The sequence below is a fragment of the Aegilops tauschii genome, chromosome 2 (assembly GCF_002575655.3).
Source record: "Aegilops tauschii subsp. strangulata cultivar AL8/78 chromosome 2, Aet v6.0, whole genome shotgun sequence".
Classification (NCBI taxonomy): domain Eukaryota; kingdom Viridiplantae; phylum Streptophyta; class Magnoliopsida; order Poales; family Poaceae; genus Aegilops; species Aegilops tauschii.
In genome coordinates, this window is record NC_053036.3 from 23773197 (window position 1) to 23795223 (window position 22027).

At 44.2% G+C, this 22027-nt stretch overlaps 2 protein-coding genes across 2 annotated transcripts; one reads left to right on the top strand and one right to left on the bottom strand.

Annotated features, from left to right (window-relative positions):
* Positions 1-6085: 6085 nt before the first annotated feature.
* On the top strand, positions 6086-7844 carry LOC109781533 (berberine bridge enzyme-like Cyn d 4). Its single transcript, XM_020340126.4, has one exon. The coding sequence runs from the start codon at positions 6111-6113 to the stop codon at positions 7692-7694; it is 1584 nt and encodes a 527-aa protein (XP_020195715.1). The 5' UTR covers positions 6086-6110; the 3' UTR covers positions 7695-7844.
* A 7052-nt stretch (positions 7845-14896) lies between these two features.
* LOC109781542 (probable LRR receptor-like serine/threonine-protein kinase At1g74360) lies at positions 14897-18553 on the bottom strand. Its single transcript, XM_020340132.4, has 2 exons — positions 18339-18553; positions 14897-17372 (listed from the first exon to the last, which is right to left on the bottom strand). Exons 1-2 carry the CDS (start codon positions 18388-18390, stop codon positions 15220-15222), a joined length of 2205 nt encoding a protein of 734 aa, XP_020195721.1. The 5' UTR covers positions 18391-18553; the 3' UTR covers positions 14897-15219.
* Positions 18554-22027: the final 3474 nt, after the last annotated feature.

The window sequence follows — 22027 nt, forward strand, 5'->3', positions numbered from 1 at the left end:
TGCTATCACTGAGTCTCAACATTGCCACCTTATGGCGCAATGGCAGAACTTCAAAGTCAAGGTGACTGTTGGCTCTGTTTTACCTCCTGAACCGGCGCAACCTACCACTGCCGGCCGATTCCAGAAGGCTATGCTAGGGTGATGGTGGATGAAATAACGGAGGGATTTGAGGACCTCCAGCTTGACCACCCTACCGGTGAAGGGGAGACTCGGCTGGGTTTAGCTCTGAAGACTCCGTGCCTATGGCGGAAGGAGCTCATCAACCTTCCGAACTGGACGGCTCCGGCGAGTAAGGGCAGTCCGCCTCCTCCTCCGCCTCCTCCTCCGGCGAGTGATCAGGGCACTCAGCCTCCTCCGGCGCGTGGTGGCACTCCGCCTCCTCATACGCCTCCTCCTCCGGCGAGTGATCAGGGCACTCAGCCTCCTTCTCCGGCGCGTGGCGGCACTCCGCCTCCTTCTCCGCCTGCGCCGGCGCGCCAGAGCAGCCAGCCTCCTCCTTCTCCGCCTCGTCAGCAAGGGCGGAAGAGACCCGCCGCCGCTGCGGCTGCTCCGGCGCGTCGTAGTCCTTCTCCTCCGCCTCATAAGCAAGGAAAGAAGACAGCCGCAGCCGCTCCGTCTGCTCTGCCGGCGTCTAGCAGTACAGCTGCCAGAGGCGGGAGGCAATACAGATTCGGTCCTTCTCTGAAGACTCTAGAGAAGTTACCATATGAGAGGACCGAGGAGGAAACCAGGAAGATCGTGCGAGCCGAAGTGACAAACTTCTTTGAAGGGGTGAAAACAAAGAAACATCCACCTCCGGAGGAGAAGGTAGATCCGGTGAAAGCAAAGCGCACTCTGGCTGCCCTGACAAAACCACCAAAGTCTCCGCCGAGAGGCAACTATGAGCGCATTCTTGCAAAGACATATGCCGAAGCGGAGCGGTCGGGAAGTACTGTCAGTGATCAAAGGTTAAAAGAACGACGAGCTGGGGAAAAAATTGCCCAGCTCGGCGAACAAGCGAACCAATCGTGCCCCCCGCTCAAGGTGTCAAAAGACATCGTCGCTAATGATCCGAGGATGGTGGCCGGTTATAGCAATCTTGGAGATTACCTGCCCGACGATGTACATTATGAAATCATGGAGGTGGACGAACACAAATACCATTACGGGAAGCCTCTCGTCAAATATGAAAGATCTCTAACAACGATGATGCGAAGATTACATGATTGGTACATGAAAACCTGCAGAGAGTCTGATGGGATGAGTACTTTGACGCTGAGAGTTAAACCGGAGCATGACCTCGTTGGAATTGAACTGCTGAATGTTCCATTTGAGGATTTCTTCCAGTTTTACAATCAAAAGGCCCTCGATAAAACAACGATCACTTGCTACTGTCTGTAAGTAGTACTACTTCTGTCATTAAGTCTCTCTATATAGGTCAGCTCCTTCATTGCATGTATTTATAATTATCCTCACTATATTATGCAGATTGAAGATCGCCGAATTGAAGAAAAGACAAATCGGTGATATTGGGTTCATTAACACAAATCTCATAGATGCATATACGGTTGAAAAACATCCCAAAGAAGCCGAGGCCAACTTGCTACGATCGTTGGTATTAAATCAAAACAAAGATATAATACTCTTTCCTTACAACTTCAAGTGAGTGTTACTGTCTTGTGCATATTCGGTTTCCCTTATTAGTCCAGGTTATGGTAATGTAATTGATGACTTATGCATGCATGCGCAGCTTCCACTATATTCTCCTAGAGATTAAGCTTGAGCAGGGAGTAGTAACCGTCTTAGACTCGAGATGAAAAGATCCCCAGGACTATGCGAACATGACTCAAATGCTCGAGAAGTAAGTTAAATCGATCATTATCCACCATATCAGCAACTTTGTTCATTTCCTGATATCAAGTAATTGTTTTCTTTGTCTCGCAGGGTTTGGAGAAAATTCACCACAAAAGCTCCGGGACTGCCGAAGAAGCTGCAATTTAAACACCCGAAAGTAAGTACTATAGTAGCATGTTCCGCGCATCTCCTAGTGATTCAAGCGCTAGTTTCATCAATACCATTTAGCATGCTTGCTTATCAGTTTGATTGACCTCTATTTCTTGTAAAGTGGTTGTGGCAGGAACCCGGGAATAATTACTGTGGATACTACGTTTGCGAGTCCATCCGCTACACGACCTATGAGCAGGGTTACTCTGACGAACAATATGAAGTGCGTAAGCAATAATATTCACAATTTTATTTTATTACCATCATTTGTGTTGAGTTTCATTTATTCATATATATATGTATTGACCCCCTTCTTCAAATTAGATATTTCGGAAGCGGGATGAACTCCTAGCACCAGATCGTATGCGAGCAATTCAAGAGGAATTGGCGGCATTCTTCCTTGACCACGTGATCGCTGAAAACGGAGAATACTATGTGGACCCTGTGTTCTTACAATTTAATTAGGAGATTGTATTGTAAGAGATAATTATTGTATATATGTAGCCGGTAGTGTCGGATAGATATACGAGAACTTGTTGTTCGACCAATCTCTCGGAGAAGGAGAGGTGGTCGATATCACTTCTCTCTGTATGCATATGTTCATGACGATCTTCTGTTTCCTTCATTTGATTACTAGTTAGCGTGTCTAGTCCTCTCCATACGTATATAGTACGTAGCGTCGACCAAGCACGGAGATAAGAGAGGACACTTCTCTTTATTAATTAGCTAGCTAACACAATATATGAAACACCTAAATTAACCCCCCAAAACCCCCCAGCCCCCCCCCCTTCAAAAAAAAACAAAAACCCCAGCCCCTGAAATGCTGACGCGTGGATGCCTATTGGTCCTGGTTGGTGGTACCAACCGGGACAAAAGGCCCTGCCTATTAGTCCCGGTTGTTGGCACCAACCGGGACCAAAGGTCCCCCTGCCTGGGCTGGCAGCAGCGGCCACGTGGAGGACCTTCTGTCCCGGTTCGTGTAAAAACCGGGACTAAAGGGTTAGGGCTTTAGTAACGACCCTTTAGTCCCGGTTCGGAAACCGGGACAAAAGGCCCTTACAAACCGGGGTAAAAGCCCCTTTTCCTACTAGTGCCTTACTTGTATTGGACGCTCGCAAAAGCGCACAGCCTGTTGGCTTCGAAACCCCCCATGGAAATAGGGGAAAGTATCCAACGCTCCCAGCCTTGAGGTACTCCCAGTGCTTCAATGTCAAAAAACATTTTTAAATGATTCAAAAAAATGAGAATGTTCACAAGGAATGTCACTACATCCCATAAGAATTTCAGGTGCAAAATCGTAATGTACATTAACAAACAAAAAAGAGAAATCCCGATATGAATAGTGCCAGTGTTGCTTTTGTCTCTTTTTTACACTATTCAAACTAGATTTCACATTTTTGTTTCTCAATGTGTGTTTCAAGTTTGGACCTGAAATTTTTAGGGCTTGTAGTCATATTCATTGTGAACATTCATAATTTTTTGGGATTTTTTCGAAACATTACAAAAAATGTTTTTTTGACATTGGAGTACCGGGAGTACCCCAAAGCTGGGAGCACCGGATACTTTCCCGTGGAAATAGCTAGCATTCTCATATCTGAATGTAATCATCATGATTGATGAATGAAAAGTTCTTTTCCCACAAAAAAAATAGAAAAAATGAGGTCAGCCTGCTAGGGTACGCTATTGCTGCTAAAAAAATATTGGGTCTACCATGTGACTCTCTCTCTCTCTCTCTCTCTCTCTCTCTCTCTCTATATATATATATATATATATATATATATATATATATATCGTGTTTGTCTCTCCTGTGAAAGAGGCCAATCTATGTCATCTATGTTTGTCTTCTCTCTCATACGAACTTTGAAATTGGTAAGAGATTCAAATTTTTTTGAAACTTTGGAAATAATGGTAGTTTGAAATTTCAAAAGTTGGGCTTGAAATTTCTGAAAATATGTATTCAATAAATTATGCATAAGTTACCCACGCAAGGGAAACTTTGACGAGCTAGACCTTTCAACAAGTAAAAAACCACCTGGCCTCAAAGTGACTCCCATGAAGGAATCCTGATAGATAGCCGCATGTGCCGAATTGTTTTAGAGCATGTATATACAAAAGGACGGGCAAATCTGGGTCCCTATTCCTATATGAATTGAATCCGCGGACAGCGCTGGTCTGCGCCTTCAATGTCCTCATTTGTAACTACAATTACCAGTTTTGAAAGCTCAAATCCATCTAAACATATGCACATTGATCATTAGACATAAACAATAAATAACACACATGAATACAAATTATTTGTAAATAAAAACAATAGTTTAAACATTAAATTTGTTTACAATGTATACTGAACATAAAATACATAGATCCTTGATTTCCAGCGTAGATCGAATAAGATCCATGAGATCATTCAGAAGTTGCATGTGCATTTGTTGGTCTTAAAGTCGTCAATGCATCACAAGAAAAGGAGACAATATTCTCCGCGTCATGTTCTGGGAGGCAGACCTGAATTCCGGTCTTCTCAAACTAATGTGTGCGGGCTGCCCCGTCGTCTTCATTCTCCATAATCATGTTATACCATCACAAGCATGTCCCATGTTATAGTTGTGCCCGTCGATGGTGTGGTTGCATGCAGAGCATCCCCATCACAAAGTCTCTTGAACAAAGAAGATCCTTGAGCATGTTGAAGTCATTGTTAGAACCAGGCGAGTCAAAGAAAGCATGCCAATTCCATAATTCCTTTGTTGCCACTGCTCAAGCATAATGGTAGCCTCTTTGGTGCGACCTTGGTACTGCCAGCGCAAACCTTTGGGGCGGTTCTTCCAATATGCCAATGCATGCAATCAACTGAATTGAGCATACCTAGTGAACCTCTAGTTGCTCCAATTACCATTCACCTTTCTGTGTCCTCGATTGTTGCTTCTCTCAAGTACGTCACTCCAAACACCTTCAACATTGTGCCTGCAAATTGCACCATGGTATTCAAGCATGTGGTCTCTTTTCTTCGAATTTCAGCATCAATGCCATCTGCAGCCTTAACATAAGCAAGCATCCTGAGAGCAACCCTGAGAGTAGTCGTGCCTTTCTGCAAAGGAGAGAAGGAAACTTGGCCAATTTTTTTGGATCTGCTTGAAGTAGTCATCGGCCTCCTCCACGGCATTCACTATGCGTAAGAACAAATCTATGCTCATCCGGAAGTTTTTTTTTCGAAAAAAAATGCTCATCCGGATGTGACCTCGAAAAAACCTTCATGGTACATTGGGTCTGGTTTGAAGTTTAACACATGCTCTTGTTGCTTCTCCAATTCTTCCTGGATGCTCATCATCATCATTTCAGCATCTTCGTCGTGAGAATCTGACGAATCAATGATCTATCTGTCTATGAACTCGTCAAGGTCCTTGTTTCCATACTTATCATCCGACCACGAATCCATCGTTTGCCTACGAATGAACAAAAGAATAAAATACTATTCGGACATTTCATCGAACACATAAAGCACGAGGTGTATGTCCAAAGAAGTTACACGTACTTGGGCAACGTCTGATGGCAGCGACCCTATCTGGTGTTGGCACAGTCGGCGGCGTTGTTGACTGGGCCCTAGCCGATATGGGTTGGGGATGACGGCGGAGCTATGGTGGCGGTTGTGTGGATGAGGCAAAAATGAGGAGAGAAAGGGGGCATGTCAGGCTAGGTCGGTGATGTTCTCAAAAGATTTGAAATGGGCCCTGGCCGATAGCCCGACGTGACAGACGCATCCGGGCAACCCCATACCGCCCACATATGGGCTGGGAATGGGTGCCAGGCAGCCCAAAAGTAATTGAATGAATCCAAAGAGATAATTTAAACTCATCAAAATTCTCCTAAAAAATTTAAACTCATTAAAAGCCTACCTTTCTAACACTGCCCCCTTTAACTTTCTACCATAGTTAGAGCCATGTTGATAAATATTTATCTTTGCCAATTAATATTTCACTTTTAACTGAATGAGGTAGTAATTAAATTGGAGAGGCCTTATCTTTGGGTCACATTTATTTTCTACTTGATTTGGGGAGAGACTTCCATGCTATATAACGAGGTGGATCAGCAGAGAAGCACCGTGTCAGTGAAGGAAGAGCGGCAGATCCACTGAAATGGCAAGCATTGCTCTCGTTCTCGCGTTTTGCTTCTTGGGCTTCTTCGTGCCCGCCCCTTCCGTGGCGTCGCCCTCCAACAACAACGACTTCCTCCGGTGCCTCTCGACGAGCATCCCCAGCCAGCTCGTCCTGACGCCGAGCTCGCCGTCGTTCACGCCGCTCCTGGTGTCGTCCATTAGGAACGCCAGGTTGGTGGCGCCGGCGACGGCGAGTCCTCCACTGTGCATCGTGACGCCCACAAACGCGTCGCACGTCCAGGCCATCGTGCGCTGCGGGCGCCGCCACAGCGTGCGCGTCCGCGTGCGCAGCGGCGGGCACGACAACGAGGGCCTCTCGTACCGGTCGACCACCCCCAACGGCGAGGCGTTCGCCGTGATCGACCTCGCTAAGCTCCACGCCGTCCACGTCATCCCCCACGAGGCCACCGCGTGGGTCGAGACCGGGGCGACCACCGGAGAGCTCTACTACCGCGTCGCCACGGCCGCGCCAGGCCTGGGCTTCCCGGCTAGTGTGTGCCCGACCGTGGGCGTGGGGGGCATCATCAGCGGCGGCGGCATAGGCCTCATGATGCGCAAGTATGGACTCTCGGCCGACAACGTCCTCGACGCTAGTATGGTCGACGCCGGCGGGAACCTGCTCGCGAACAAGAAGGCCATGGGGGACGACCTCTTCTGGGCCATCCGCGGCGGCGGTGGCGGGAACTTCGGCATCGTGCTGGCGTGGAAGCTGAGGCTCGTGCCGGTCCCACCGAAGGTGACCTTCCTCAAAGTCGCCAAGACCATGGACCAGGGCGCCGTCGACGCGGTGACCAAATGGCAAACGCTCGCCCCGGTGCTCCCCGACGACCTCAGCGTACGTGTCGTCATCCAAAAGAGTCAGGCCAACTTCCAGTCCCTATACCTCGGCAACTGCAGCACGGTGGTGGCCACGATGCGCAGCCGGTTCCCGGAGCTCGGGGTGACGAGCGCGGACTGCAAGGAGATGAGCTGGCTGCAGTACACTGCGTACATATACTTCGGCGACGCCATCAACAACAAGCCACTGGAGGCGCTCCTCCTCAACCGGTCCACGACCCTAGGCCCCTTCGTCAAGAACAAGTCCGACTACGTCAAGAAAGCCCTCACCAAGGAGACCTGGAAGAAGATCTTCCTCTGGCCCAATGGTGCGCGGTCGGGGCAGCTCATCCTCGAGCCGCACGGCGGAATAATGGGCCGCATCTCCACCGCCAAGAACCCATTCCCGCACCGGAGCAGCGTGCTCTACAACATCCAGTACGTGGAGCTATGGAATGGTAAAGAGGCCGGGGGCAACATTACACCTAACTGGATCGGGAGCCTGTACGACTTCATGACGCCGTACGTGAGCAAGAATCCGAGGGGTGCGTACGTGAACTACCGGGACCTTGACATGGGCGTGAACAAGGTTGTGGACGGGGTCACGTGCTATGAAACTGCCAAGGTGTGGGGCGAGAGGTATTTCGGGGCGGCAAACTTTAGGAGGCTCGCCAAGATCAAGGGCAAGGTGGACGCCACCGAATACTTTCGGAACGAGCAGAGCGTGCCGCCACTTCCCTTGAAGTAGTGGTCAAGCTGCTCAAATCAATCATGTTTGACCGTATTGTAACTGCTAATAATAATTCTGATGAGCTAAAAAAGACATCAACATTTGTCAACATAATTATGAGAAAGTGCTCAGTTCTTTCTTTCTAAAATAAGTTTTCCGTTTTTCTTATTCTCAGCTGCAAGTGAATTTGTGTGAAATTTATGAGATATTTTAAGACTGCGCCACTACCAAGAGGTTACTACTACGAGGTAAAATATTATAAGCTAAGTGCCGGACTATTAGCCGAGTGTATTTTAATGGGCACTCGGCAAATGAGCCGTTTGCCGAGTGTACCGGCGATAACACTTTGGGACAAAATGACACATGACAAACCAAGATCTTTGTAGGTATCTTTTTTATAAGACACTCGACAATGAAGGGTAATTTTCATCAATTCTGGGTAGTTTTAATAGCGGACTGGAAGAAAAAATCGGAGAAACACGTCGTTCTTATTAATACGAATAGATAAGTTATCATTCCTCTTGCGAGGAAACCATACAAAACGCATGCCCTCCGTTCTTCACATGACCCTCGTTATCTCATCACACGACAAGCAGTCGTCATGCCCTAACATCGTGGGGATCAAGGGAGAATAGAAGACTGCGTTCACCTCTTCTAGACGCCATCACGCGGCAAACTTGAAGCAGATTTGGAAAGAAAAATAGAGGAGGGTAACTCTGTCTTTTCTTGTCGGTTAATTTCTCTAGAAGATGTTTTTTCGTTGGGAAAGAGGCAAAATGGTCAAATTCCCCGCAAGTTTGTGGCAAAAATCAGTTACAATATAAAAGAAGCGTAAATTGTGAAAGTCAAAGATTAACTTCCTGAAAATGAAATGGAGAGAAAAACAAATAGCCCTGCCCAACGAACAAAAGGTAGGTGTTTGGTACCCTACACGGTTTTTGCGTTTTTCAGAAGCCTGACTATGTTGGGTCTGCATAAGTGAATAGAGGTAAAAAAAACATGTTGTGCAACTTGTTTGTTCTACACGCATGCTTGTTTGGTAACAAGCATTTACTGTACTTCCCAGATGCAATGTGCTGATGTTTGGTTACATGCGCATGGATAATAAATCTCACCTCTAATTCAAGTGGTGAACTTAGTCCCGTGGGAGTGAAGTGCTGAAAGAACAAGAGAAGGGCTAGTTCGAGGTAGAAGAAGATGTGGCAGCCTTTGGATGCTCATCCAACAATCACAAAGTCGGCTGGGCGCGAATCATTTTTCAGAAGAACATAGTTCTGTTTCTTCTCTGCTTTCTTTTATTTTCATTTTCTTCTTTTGTTGTTATTTGGTTTTCTTGGTTTGCAATGTGTTTATTTTTCTTTCTTATTTATCAGTTGTCAATGTTTTTCCATACTTTTCGCATTTATTTCTCTGGTTTTATTTTTTTCTTTTTTCTTCCTTTTTTGTTTATTTTTTGGTATTCATTGGTTTTTTTCATTCTACATTTTTCGTATATGCCAAGAACATTTTTCTAATACGCAAGTAATATTTTTTAAATACAGGATTAACACATTTTTAATACATGGTCAACCTTTTTTTATACTCATTTGACATTTAAAAAAAATCTTCATTAACATTTTTCAAACACAAGTTTAACATTTATTTAATACATGGTCAATATTTTTTCTATACACATCTAACATTTTGGAAATACTTGTTCAACATTATTTTAAATACTTGATTAATATTTTTATATACATTCCCTGCAAAAAAATATTTTTATATACATGATTAAAAAATTCTTCATTTTTTAATACATGGTCAACAGTTTTTTATGTAAACATTAAAAAAAATCAAATGTTTGATTTTTTTTCAAATTCCTGTACATCATTTTTTGAAATGCTTGAGTAACATTTTTATATACTTGGTAAACAAATTTCATCATTTTTTTAATACATGGTCAAAAAAATCCATACACATTTAATATTTCCAAATATTTGATTAACATTTTTCAAGTACAAGTTCAACATATTTTAAATGGTTTATTAACATTTTCTATATACATGATCAAAGAATTCATCATTTTTATAATGCATGGACAAAAAAATCTATACACATTGAAACTTTTTTCTAATGCTTGATTAACATTTTTCAAATAGTTTTTAAAATGCTTCATTAACATTTGTCAAACCAATGGTCAGTTCTTTATACATTTTTCGTACACGTGATAAATATTTTCTCTAAACATATTTATTTATTTTTATTAACATTTATAAACATTTATTTGTCCCCCAAGTGCCATTCCAAGTCCTATAAAAGGACCCATAATCCCTCATATGTAAATCAACTCAAGTCGTTTTCAGCTTGAGTACAAGGCAGTAGAAGTGAGCTCCACTCTTACTAGTACGTTTGTGTGTGTGAAGCCTTGAGTTCACGTCCTCCTCTGCTAGCATAGCTAGCTTGCACTGGCTGTAGTCTAGGCCGTGTTTCCTCTGCCTGGTTGATCCTCGGGGAACTAGCTAGTCCATAGTTCTGGGCTAACAAACACATCCAAGGACCACTCAGAAAAAACCACTAAAAAAAACACCTGCAAGGTTCCTCCCATGGCCGCGGTTTGTCGGCCGCTCCGATTCTGGTGGGCGCACTGATGCGCATCGCCGGGCTGCCCTGCAATTCTGGGTACAACTCTTCTCCCCATCCACACGCCGCCAATCCTATGACTTTCTTTCTAACGTCTCGCGATCTGTTTTCTACAGTATGTTTAATTTCGGTTTTTTGAGCGATTTGTCAAATAATTTGTGGGTTCTTAGCCTCACTCTCGGGGAACTGGATATGTGGACTGGAGAGCCCGTCGTTTTGGGTGGGGCGGGATTTTATTCCCCTGTTTTTAGTGTAATTTAGCGTTGCTATATATACAGTGAGTGATAGTTCTGAACTAGTTGCTCAAAATTAGTCTGAATGAGGATGTTGGCAATGAACCAATGTTGTTCTGAAAGTACTGAACCAATGTTGTTCTATTAGTACAAACATTAGTTGTTGGCCATGTGTATTCGCGTCTGCTTCTTTTCTAGTGAATAGAATGCTCTGTTCTTTCTAGCTATTGTATGGAATGTTTGACGAAAATGGATTCAGAGTTACTAGTCGCCAACCCGTGCATTCGCACGGGCGCGATTATATTCAGTATAGTGTTAACATTCAAGATTTTTTTTTTTGCGAAATAGAAATTAAAGGGAACCACAAACATAAATCACCATATATATGAACTACAATCTTGACATGTTGGTCAAAAGTACAACCACATTTTATTATTTGGTTAAAGAATCGTGAGAAAGAGAAAGTCTTTTGTTCCAAAAAAATTATATAGAGCAATAAGTGATAATCTTTGCAACATACGTCCCACACTTCAAATGTACATGGAACATCTATAACAACTAAGATACAGCAATGTCAACCAAAAAAATCAGAGATCTACATTATAAGATAGAAGATAAATTACACAGAACAAATAACTCCATAACCAAGTCATATAGAGATCCTCCATGATTTAATGTATATATATGGAGCCCCAAGGGGCAAGATTAGTACAAAGAACAAATACAAGAAAGGGCATGAAAAACATCTATACATACCGTTAAGATTAGCCTACATTATTACCACCATAGGATCTACCAAAAATTGGTACTCAAGAGAAACATAAATTAAAATAGAATGTGTAGGTCAGCATTAAATGCAAGTGAAACGGAATGGAGGATAGTGGCTTTGGCCTACTATGTAACTGATTTTGTTCTTTGGCCTACTATGATTTAATGTATATATATGGAGCCTCCATGAGTATGGTGTTATAAAGAAACACAAAAAAAGTTTAATCTTAATCCCTATCACCTGCTTCTTGAAAAACGATCTTGTATTGAGTAGCATTCAATCATAATCAAAAGCTCAAAGCAAGTTTGGTCTGTGCCAGAGTAACTCTTAATTAGCACATACTTACAAAATAAAAATTCCAGCTAATTTCCTGAAATTTATGCGCAAAAACCATGGGCAAATAATTTAAAATATGTCAAAAGATGCCGTACTATATTCATGAAGCAGCTAATCCCCACACACACTGGAATATAATTAGTAGACAAAAAAATCTCAACAATGTTGTGAATTATCTATTTTTGCTCTACAATTGCTTTAAGATTATCTCATGTGTTACGAAATTGTTCCAAACTTGATCAATTTATCACAGAAAAATAGCAAATCTTATATCTAGTTAGAAAAAAAAATCATCTCTCCTGATTTTTGAAAATTGAAAAGCAAAATAACTTAGATATTTTCTAATAATGCATATTACATATTTGACAAATGAATGCGTGCAAGATATAAAAGTAATTGCTGCCAAATACAAATTATTTGTGTAACATCAGTCCGGAGACAAAAGCTATGCAATTTTTTTAGTAGGCCGTCAGTACACTGATGGATACACATGCATGTAACTTTAATATAAAATCCGTGCCGATGCTACAATCAACTAAAAATACAGCATAAATCATATAATTAATAAGTAGAGCAAAAATCAACTTAATTGTCTAACAAAGATGTTTGTGATGAAAAGCAATACAATGAATCAAATGGCAAGCTTGTACTTGATGTCCCAATTATCCATCTTGCATTCTTTCACAGACCGCTAATTATAAATGTCATCAGGTTTTGCTGATTACTGATCGTACGCAGGAGCTTGCATTAATTACACCGTAAGAAGTAAAATTTGTTAGAATACAATAATATCAAACACGTAGGCAATCATCTCCCCAATTATTCATGCTTCATTGCTTAAAACACTAAGGGCCACAAGCTTGAGCTGACCTGATGACTGTTTGAATATAGCAGCTTACGACAGTTTGAGTCCCTGAAATAAAGAATATTTGGAATAATTAAAATAATACTTTCAAGATATATGTCCTATTGAAACTTCATGATGCAGTCTATTGAACTGGCCGAAAATTCCGGCTGCAGGCGGACTGGGTGCATTATACGATCTCGTCACTTGCCGGTGCTTTGGCCGGAGGAAGTAAGCACGTACAGGATGTATACACATTGATGGATCTCTTCGTAGGTTAGCTAGCTTATTGATGGATTCTTTCTGGAGGCACGCATGAAAAGTACATACGTAGATCGATTTGATCACATGCGGCTCACAGTTCGTTACGTGCATGTGCCGGCCACCTGAAAATCCATCCACCTGCCAGCTTGAAGTACTTGCGCTTGTGCATCTCCTCGTGAGTCCGCCGTGGCCAAAATTATCGGTGAAAAGATACTTTCTGAACATCCACAATACGAACCTGCATCAACATTGGGTACAACCGAAGGCCAGCACCTCGCATTAGGCAGCAGCATCGCACTGGGATCTCCCACCAACCTTGCTTGACCGGCCAGGCCATCGGCCCATGGACGGGAAACACCTTCCCTTTCTTCTCCAGATCAACCTCGTACACATTAATCATATCCCGGTAACAGAACGCTTGCCAATCTCATCGATGGGAATTGGATGGTTAGGAGAATTAGAGGGGACATCTAAGATTGGACGCGAGGAAGAAAAATAAATCAGGAGACAATGGGTCTTGGCAAGGTTACAGTTAAACCTCATAATGATATAATTCAGATATATATCTTAACTTTTATAATTAGGACCTACAAAATCGATGACTTATACTTTTTTTTAATCGACGTGATAATGTTGAAACCTTATACTAAAATAATAATTCGGTAGATCTGAACCGTTATAATTTGGACCTACAAAATCATTGTTTTTTTTTTGTTTGTCTGTGATTAATTAATAGACAGATAGAAGAGAGATACGTGAGAGTTTGAAAGGGACACATGAGAGAGAGAGAGAGAGAGAGATGTTCGCGAGATGGACAGAAAGATGTGTGAGAGATTGAGCTAGTAAAAAAAGATATACCTGAGAGATTGTTTTTTTTCTACGGGAAAGAGAATGCTTATAGAGACATGAGACATGGAACTTATCTCAAATCAAGTTATTTTTATAGAGGATTTCACGAGTCATCTACACCGTAATAACTCGGCCCCACCAGATTAACGGCTCATAAATTCTAATTAACGTGGGAATTTTTAGGAAGTGACTAATTAGTATAGGTATAGATAGATAGATAGATAAATAGGCATATGAATACAGATACATATGCATTATTGGGGGGGGGGGGGGGGGGGGGGATACAGAAGCATCATTGATGCTATACAATGTAGAATGACAACATATACTCTTGCTTCATAGTTCATACTACAGCTTATTTGTTAAACAAATAGGCCGGGCACTACGGAAGTGAACTGATGAAGGAAGAAGGATCCGGAGGTACGGGGATTTGGACTGCTCCATCAAGCATTTGAGTCACTTTAAGCATGGTTGGCCGCATAGTCGATCCTCCCACACCTGTAACAGTCGTTTGCCCAGTAAGTTAGTATTGTTAGCTCTCCAGCAAGTCTGATTCCTCCGGCAGCATACAAGCTCCAAGAGGATCAAACCAAAGCTGTAAACATCGACTTTGGAAGGGATTGCTATGTTCTTGAATCACTCTGGGGCAGCGTATCCTCGAGTACCCCAGATGCCGGTGTTTGTTTGCGTCTGATTTAGAGTGTCTGCATTCAAGAGTATCCATTGACTTGACTTGGCATGGCAGAGGCACAGCTGGGCACCTGTCAAGCACATTAATGAGGAGCGACAACAATAGGCTACCATTGGAAAATTTGGCCAGTAGCATATCGGTGAGAATGGATGCGTCAAGTCCTTTTCTATGGTGGGGAGGATGCATCTGACTGTGATGTGTTTACGCTCCATCGATGTTTCTGTGAAGGCAGGGGCACAAGGCCTCGACCCATTGGTCTGGAATAATGCAAATAGTTGGAGTAACCGCCAGCATCACTACGGTACTTCCTGCCAGAAAAACATGGGTACGGTAAGGGGGACACTGACCACTCAATTCCTGGTATTTTTTATTTTTTTAGAGATTTTAAGTAGAGTAATTAAAATTCCATGTTTGTTTTGATAAATTATTCATATTTATGGTTTCCAATATTTCATTTGAGTTTGGGGCCAACCTCTCTAGCTGTAGGCCCACCACATTTTCTCGATTGCTATGGGTGAGAGCATCTAAGCTGTGGATTTGTCTCAACGAAGTTTGCGGAACATCGGAGATCACATCGACATCTAACACAAGAGACTAGATGAGTTCTTGATCAACTTTGCCTTGAGGAGATCAAGGTGAGGACTAAGTGACTTCGAGACATCTTATTTAAGCACCTCCAATAAAGACATTGGATCACACAAATGTGTCAAAGCTTGGGATACATCGGTGTTCTCGTGAAAACTTTATTTTCTTTCTTCTGCATCAAGTTCTTTGCTTTTTTGCTTCACCTTGCTAGTTTGTAGAGTTGATTCCCCCTTCAAATTGACATTCATGTTCACACATAGGCTTAATCTCCTACGGAGGCCCCATAGTCAACACTTATTTCGTCCACCTCTAACAGTGCCATAAATGAAGCCAACTACAAGGAAGAAGAAGTACTACACTAGGATTGCTGTTGGTATGCTGCTCCTCTCAACAGCGGTGACATAGGGAGCTTCCTCTCCTGGTTGTTTCTTTCCAGCAGGTTCACCCTGATCCAATGAGATGAGCGGGTCGCCGAGGAAGGACTGCTCGTCGAATGTGCCAAATTGGCCGGTGGTGGAGATATTACCAGAGATGAGCGGGTTGTATGAAACATTGAACAAAACCAACTCCGTGAGCTTGAACAGGCTCGTCGGGAGCTCGTCAGAGAGGTTGTTGAAGGACAAATCCATCCTCTCCAGACACATATACTCGCCAATCTCGGACGGGATCGGCCCTGAGATGTTGTTCCTTGAGATGTTCAGCTCTACGAGTGGAAGCCGGCCGATATCCCGCGGCAGTTGCCCCGTGAAACTGTTACCATCGAGGAAGAGCAAACCAATGTTCTGCATTGTACCAATCCGTGGCGGTATCTCACCAGAAAGCATGTTCCTTGACAGCTGCACGTACCCGGGGAGCGACCCGACCGACAACGAGCTGGTGCACATTGGGACGATAATGTAGCCCTTGAGGATGCGGTCCCATATGTTGCGGCAGTTTCCCCCGGTCATGACAGAGTCCTTTTTAGTTCTGGGATCAGTCAAGACGGAGTTGATGAAGTTGAACGGACGATAGCTCGCCGGGATCCACCGTCTCATAACTTGACACTCATTAGAGCCAATGAACACGCTTGTATCATTCCGGTTCTTGGCGAAGGTTGGACCCGGATTCCTCCCTATCTCTGCCATCTCAGGCGGTATATTGCCGGTCAACTGGTTGTCTGCCAGGTTCAGCCAGAGCAAGCTAGTGCAGTAGCCGATCTCAGGCGGTATCTCACCAGAGAGTTGGTTCCCCGCTAGTATCAACCAAAGGAGTGACGTGAGATTCCCGATGCTTGCAGGGATTCCTCCTGAGAGGGTGTTATTAGACAGGTCCAGTGCCTGGAGCTCTGCTAGCCGGCCGTATTCCGGAGGTATCCTACCAGAGAAGTTGTTATCAGCGAGCGTCAGGTATTTGAGGCTCTTCATGTCGGCCACCTCTTGTGGGAGATCGCTGGTGAACTCATTGAAGCTAAGGTCGAGCCTAGCAAGCAGTGGTAGTCGGAGCACGCCGGAGGCCACGATGCCGCCGGTGTAGTTGTTGTGGTGAAGCACAAGATACTTCAAGCTCATAAAGTTGCCAAAAATCTCTTGCACGTCGCCACCAAACATATTTCTACTGATGTCCAAGAACTGAAGGCTCATGCAGTTTGTTAGCTCCTGCGGTATCTGCCGGTCGAACCTGTTCTTCCCAAGAACCAACGCATCGAGGGACGCGAGCTTCCCAATTCCGGCAGGTACCATTCCAGCGAAATTATTCCCCCACAGCGACAAGTACGTCAAATTCGTGCATTTCGCAATGGAATCCGGGAAGCTCCCCACCAGCTGGTTCGCAGAGAGGTCTAAGGACTGGAGCTTGCATCCATCAGGAAACATGGTCCATGGAACGGTCCCGGACAGGTTGTTCTCAGCGACGCTGAATTTCCTGAATCTTGCAATGTCGGGCAAGAGCTCGCCGTCGAAGTTGTTCGAGCTGAGGTCGACATACTCGAGCCTGGTGCAGCCCTCTAACATGTTGGTGATGTTACCTGTGAAGTTGTTGGTGGACAAGTGCAGCAAGGTAAGGTTAGCGCATATCGCCGGGAAATTGACGGCAACGCCGCCCTCGAGCCGGTTAGCCGACACATCGAGCACCCGAAGCTTGGTCAGTCCAGACACATTCAGCGACCCGGTGATGAGGTTGTGGGAGATGTTGAGGTGCACAAGGCTGTGACATTGGTTGAGGTCACTCGCTGGGAGCGCGCCGATGATGGAGTTGTCAGAGAGGTCGAGCGACGTGAGCGCTGAGAGCCGTGAGAAGTTCCCGAATGCTGGACCGGATATGGTCGAGCATGTCAGGTTCAGCGAGGCGACGCGGCCACCCCTGTTGCAGCCGACGCCTCTCCATAGGCATGGCGATTGGCCGGACTCCTGCCATGCCTCGTAGCCGCCGCGGTTGACCTTGTTGTTGGCTACCAGGAACCGCTTGAGCTCCAGCAGCACCTCCTTGTCGTCAACGCCGCCACTCTCTGCGGCTACCTGCGCCGCCTCACCTTCAAATGACAAAATCGATCTCATCAAAACTCCCGGCATAATCCAGCTCATACATATATACACCAAGAAAAGACACTTCTGCTTTGGTACACCCTCCTTATAATTGAATCAATGATAGAGATAAAACATACCTGTTCGATTACAAGGGTATGATGGTCAAGTTTAAAATTAATCATAGTATCATTAACCGTTGTACGTATTGGTATCCCAGATCCAAGTTTTCTTCCATTAAACCGTAGGTACGTATTCATCTGTCTTATCTTCTAGTACTACATATTTTGACATCACGGTTAAATCGTGTGACTAGATCGGATAGGTGAACATCGCGATCTCGTGTCGCTCGTGCAACGCCAGATCATACTGGAAAAAAGCTAGCCGCCGCTGCTGCAGACGGTTGCCGGCGATGGCGACGACCTCGGTCCTCCCTTGCAGATGAGATGATTCACCTCCATGCGAAACAACACTGAGCGAGGTCTTCAAGTTTCATTAGGTGTGCAGAAACTGTAGATTGCTCTCCAACAGGAACATCTTTTTTTTTAGGGGAACATCTTGAGAGCACCAATGGAGACGAGTCATAAGACACAACATGAGATTTTCCTATTAATTAAATGCCATTCAGATAATGCCTTTGGTACTCTAGTCGCCGTTCCATTGATCGATCAAGCAAATTAGCCAAGCCCACCCAGCGGCCGTTGCGGCTATTCTCCATTTTTTACCGTAACGGAAGGTGAGGTTATTTGATTGATCTAAGATGAAAAGGATTCAAGTTTTATTTTATCTTTGCATTTTCCCTTCCACAGTTCATTTAGTGTTCAGACCAAAAATGCATCTAAGTGTCATACGATCAAAAGACAAAACTAATAGCAAAATACAAAACTACCCTTTTAAATTTTTAGGGGTGTATACCGAAGCAGGCCACACCCAACAGAACAGAGCAAAGTAGCAACAAAATCCTACTACTGTACCTGCGATGAAGAGTAGGCCGCAGAGGAACGTGAGGAGCAGGGAGGGAGACATGCCCTGCCTTGAGCCTTCCCTGAATCATGAAACAATCCTATATGAAAGATCAAAGGCTTTACATGTGGTTCGGCTAGCTGCCTCCTCAGCTTCTCTTGCTGTGCTCTTGGCATTCGAAGACCACGGGAAGTGAACTAATAAGTAAGGAAAGATCAAAGGCTTCACATGTGGTCGACAGATGAAGAGACTAGTATGCATGGCCGTCGCTGTGTCCCTTGACTATCGTCTACGCCTTCATAAATTCGTACGCAGAGGGAGACGCGGTCGGTCGACGACGCTGACACACCAAGACTTGTTCAAATACTTGTGCTGAAGTTTCTTTGGGAATATTGTTCTGTGCTTTCAGCCTGTTCGTTTTTTATGTACACCTGATCGTTGCGGAGTCCTCTTGTACTATGTGCTATTTTTCTATTCGGTAGACCTTCTCATTTTCGACCTGACGGCTGATATTTGCTTAATATAAGCTCTCTATACTTTGATATAAGTCAGAGAAGTAGGGTCCATGGAATGAACATATTTTCTCCCGCGAATACAATTTCTAGTCGCCGCAGTTTCTCGGCCACTCCCACTAGTAGAAAAAGGGGCTTTTGGCCCGGTTGGTAAGGCCCTTTAGTCCCGGTTTTTGAACCGGGACTAAAGGATCGTTACTACCGGGACTAAAGGGTCGTTACACCAACCGGGACTAAAGTAAATTTTATGATTTTTTTTAAGTTTTTATTTGATTTTTAAATTTCTGAATTATTTTAACCTCTAATCTCTAATCATCACCCCTCATCACTGCTCAATTTATCCTCTAATCTCTAATCACACCTCATCATTTCAAATCATCTAATTTCCCGAACGGTCACCCATCCTCCCACTCCCCCAGCCTGAGCACGCTTAACTTTCGGGTTCTATTCTCCCTCGTTTCCAAGTCTGCACTTGTTGTTTTCCTGACAATAATAAGATGTCAATCCTATTAACCCTCAGAAATTTTGCTTGAGCACGAAGTGACACATTTCATTGTTTGAGTATGAAACTATTGTTTAAAAAAAAATTATTTAGTAACACTAATATTTCTTGAATAATTAGTTTGACCATTGTTTGACCACAGTTTGACCAGATTTGACCAAAATTTAAAATAACTGAAATAATTATTTAGTGACACTAATATTCTAGAATAATTAGTTTGACCATTGTTTGACCATAATTTGACCACAGTTTGACCAAATTTGACCAAAATTCAAAATAACTGAAATAATTATTTAGTAACACTAATATTTTAGAATAATTAGTTTGACCATTGTTTGACCACAGTTTGACCATGGTGCGCCACTAGTAAGTTTGAAATTTTTTCGATTTTTTCCACTCTAGATCTTAAAAGCCCGTAACTTTTTTTCTGTTAGGTTTTTGAGGATTTTGAAAATGTTTAACGGGGTTCCCCCGATTAAATTCGGATGTAACTTTTAGAGTAGATGATTTTTCATATAAAAAACTTTTTCATCCGAGTTCGTATGCAAAAGTTATGCCCATTTTACAAATTCCAGAGAGATTTTGCAAATAAAGTCGAAATTCATATTTGTAAATTTTCCCAACAACTAGACCACATATCACATGGGAAACTTATTTTATTTTATTTTTTTGACATTTCCATCATTTTCTTTTGTTTTTTCTAAAACTGAAATGGCGGTCCACAAGGGGGTAGAGTTTGAAAATGGGACCTTTAGTACCGGTTCGTGCCATGAACCGGTACTAATGCCTCAAAGCCCATTAGTACCGGTTGGTCACACCAACCGGGACTAAAGGTAGACCTTTAGTCCCGGTTGGTGTGACCAACCGGTACTAATGGGCATCGCACCCTTTAGTCCCGGTTCGTGGCACCAACCGGGACTAAAGGGCCCAGATGAACCGGGACTAATGCGAATACTGCCCTGTGACCAAAGCCTTGTTTTCTACTAGTGTCCGCTTCCGGTGGCGGCGCATCACCGGGCTGCCCTCCGTGGGTACGTCTGTCCTCCCCGTCCGTACGACCCCAATCCTCCTGCAGCACACAAGCTCCAGCAGAATCGCAAGCTATAAACATCGACTTTGGAAGTGGTTCCTATGTTCTTGAACCATTCTGGGGCAACGTAACCTCGAGTACCCCAAATGCCAGTGATTGTTTGCGTCTGATTTAGAGCGTCTGCATTCAACAGTATCCACTGACTTGACTTGGCATGGCACAGCCGGGCACCGGTCAAGCACTTTAATAAGGAACAGGGACAATAGGCTACCACCAGATAATTGTTGAAAATATGAGCAATTTACCGAATGATTTTAACAGAAATACTAGATAAAGCACGACTAGTATAGTCGCACTCAAAGAGGTGCGGTCGAGAGGAAGAAGAGGAACTTGTGACATCGGCTCGGCTCATTCCTGCGGCGAGGCGTGGCGGGCGGCCGAGGAGGAGCGCGCGTGGATGTCCCTCTTGTTCTCATCCTCATACATGTGGAGAAAGAGCCTCCCTTATAAAAAGGTCTAACTCCCTTTAAACTAGCAATGTGGGACTAAACTTTAGTTCCACCTCTTACCTTGCACGAACGGGCTGTGTGGGCCTCTAGAATTTATTAGGAATTTCTGAAACTGTTATTGGGCTAGGCCCAAAATAAACAAAATTCCAGCAATAATTTGACCAGGCAAGTCCTTTTCCATGGTGGGGAGGATGCATCTGATTGGTGTTTCTGTGAAGGCAGTGGCACAAGGACTCAACCCCATTGGTTGACTGGAATAATGGAAATAGTTGGGGTAAGTGTCAACATGGCTACGGTACTTCCTGCAAAAAAAACATGGCTATTGTAAGGGGGACACTAACCACTCAATTCATGGTCTGCGCCTCTCGCCAGTATTTTTTTTTCTAAAAACTTGGAAGGGATTTAATTTGAAGTATTTTTTTTTGGTATTTTTGAGAAATTATTCATACTTTTCAATTATCGTGTTATGGTTACCCAGATTTCATTTGAGTTGGGCTAGCCTCTTTGGCCGTAGGCCCACCTCATCTTCTTGATGGCTACGTGTAGTCGACAGGGAGCATCCATGCTGTGGATTTGTTTGAAGGAAGTTTTGCGAAAGATCGGAGATCACATCGACATCTAGCACAAGTGACTGGACGAGTTATTGATGAGTGAATTGCAAAAAACCACCACATTTGAGGCATCGTTTGCGGAAAACCACCAGGTCATTAATCTTTTGCAAATATCACCGCGGATTCGGTAAACATTTTGCGAATAGCACTGATCAGGTGATTTGGCTCATTTGATCACTTTCTGACAAGTGGGACCAGATTGTAAGGAGCTGACTTGGCATAACATTTACACACACACCCTTAGATCTAAAAAGAAAAAGCAATCAACCCCTCCCTCCATTCGCTGCCTGCAGGACGCCTACGTGGCCGCTCCGCCCGCTACGGCGACGGCATCCTCACTAGAGAAGGGCAGCAGTGGCACCCTCAGCTCGGTGGCGACGGAAGTGCTCGGCCCCGCGGCTGCTTGACGCCGTGCAAGCAGCGGCAGCAGCTCGACGCCGCTCCTCCCTGGCTCGACGCCGTGCCAGAAGCAGCAGCTCAGAGCAGTTGGGGATGCCGTGTGGTGCACCACCACCAGGGGCTGGGCATGGATCTCT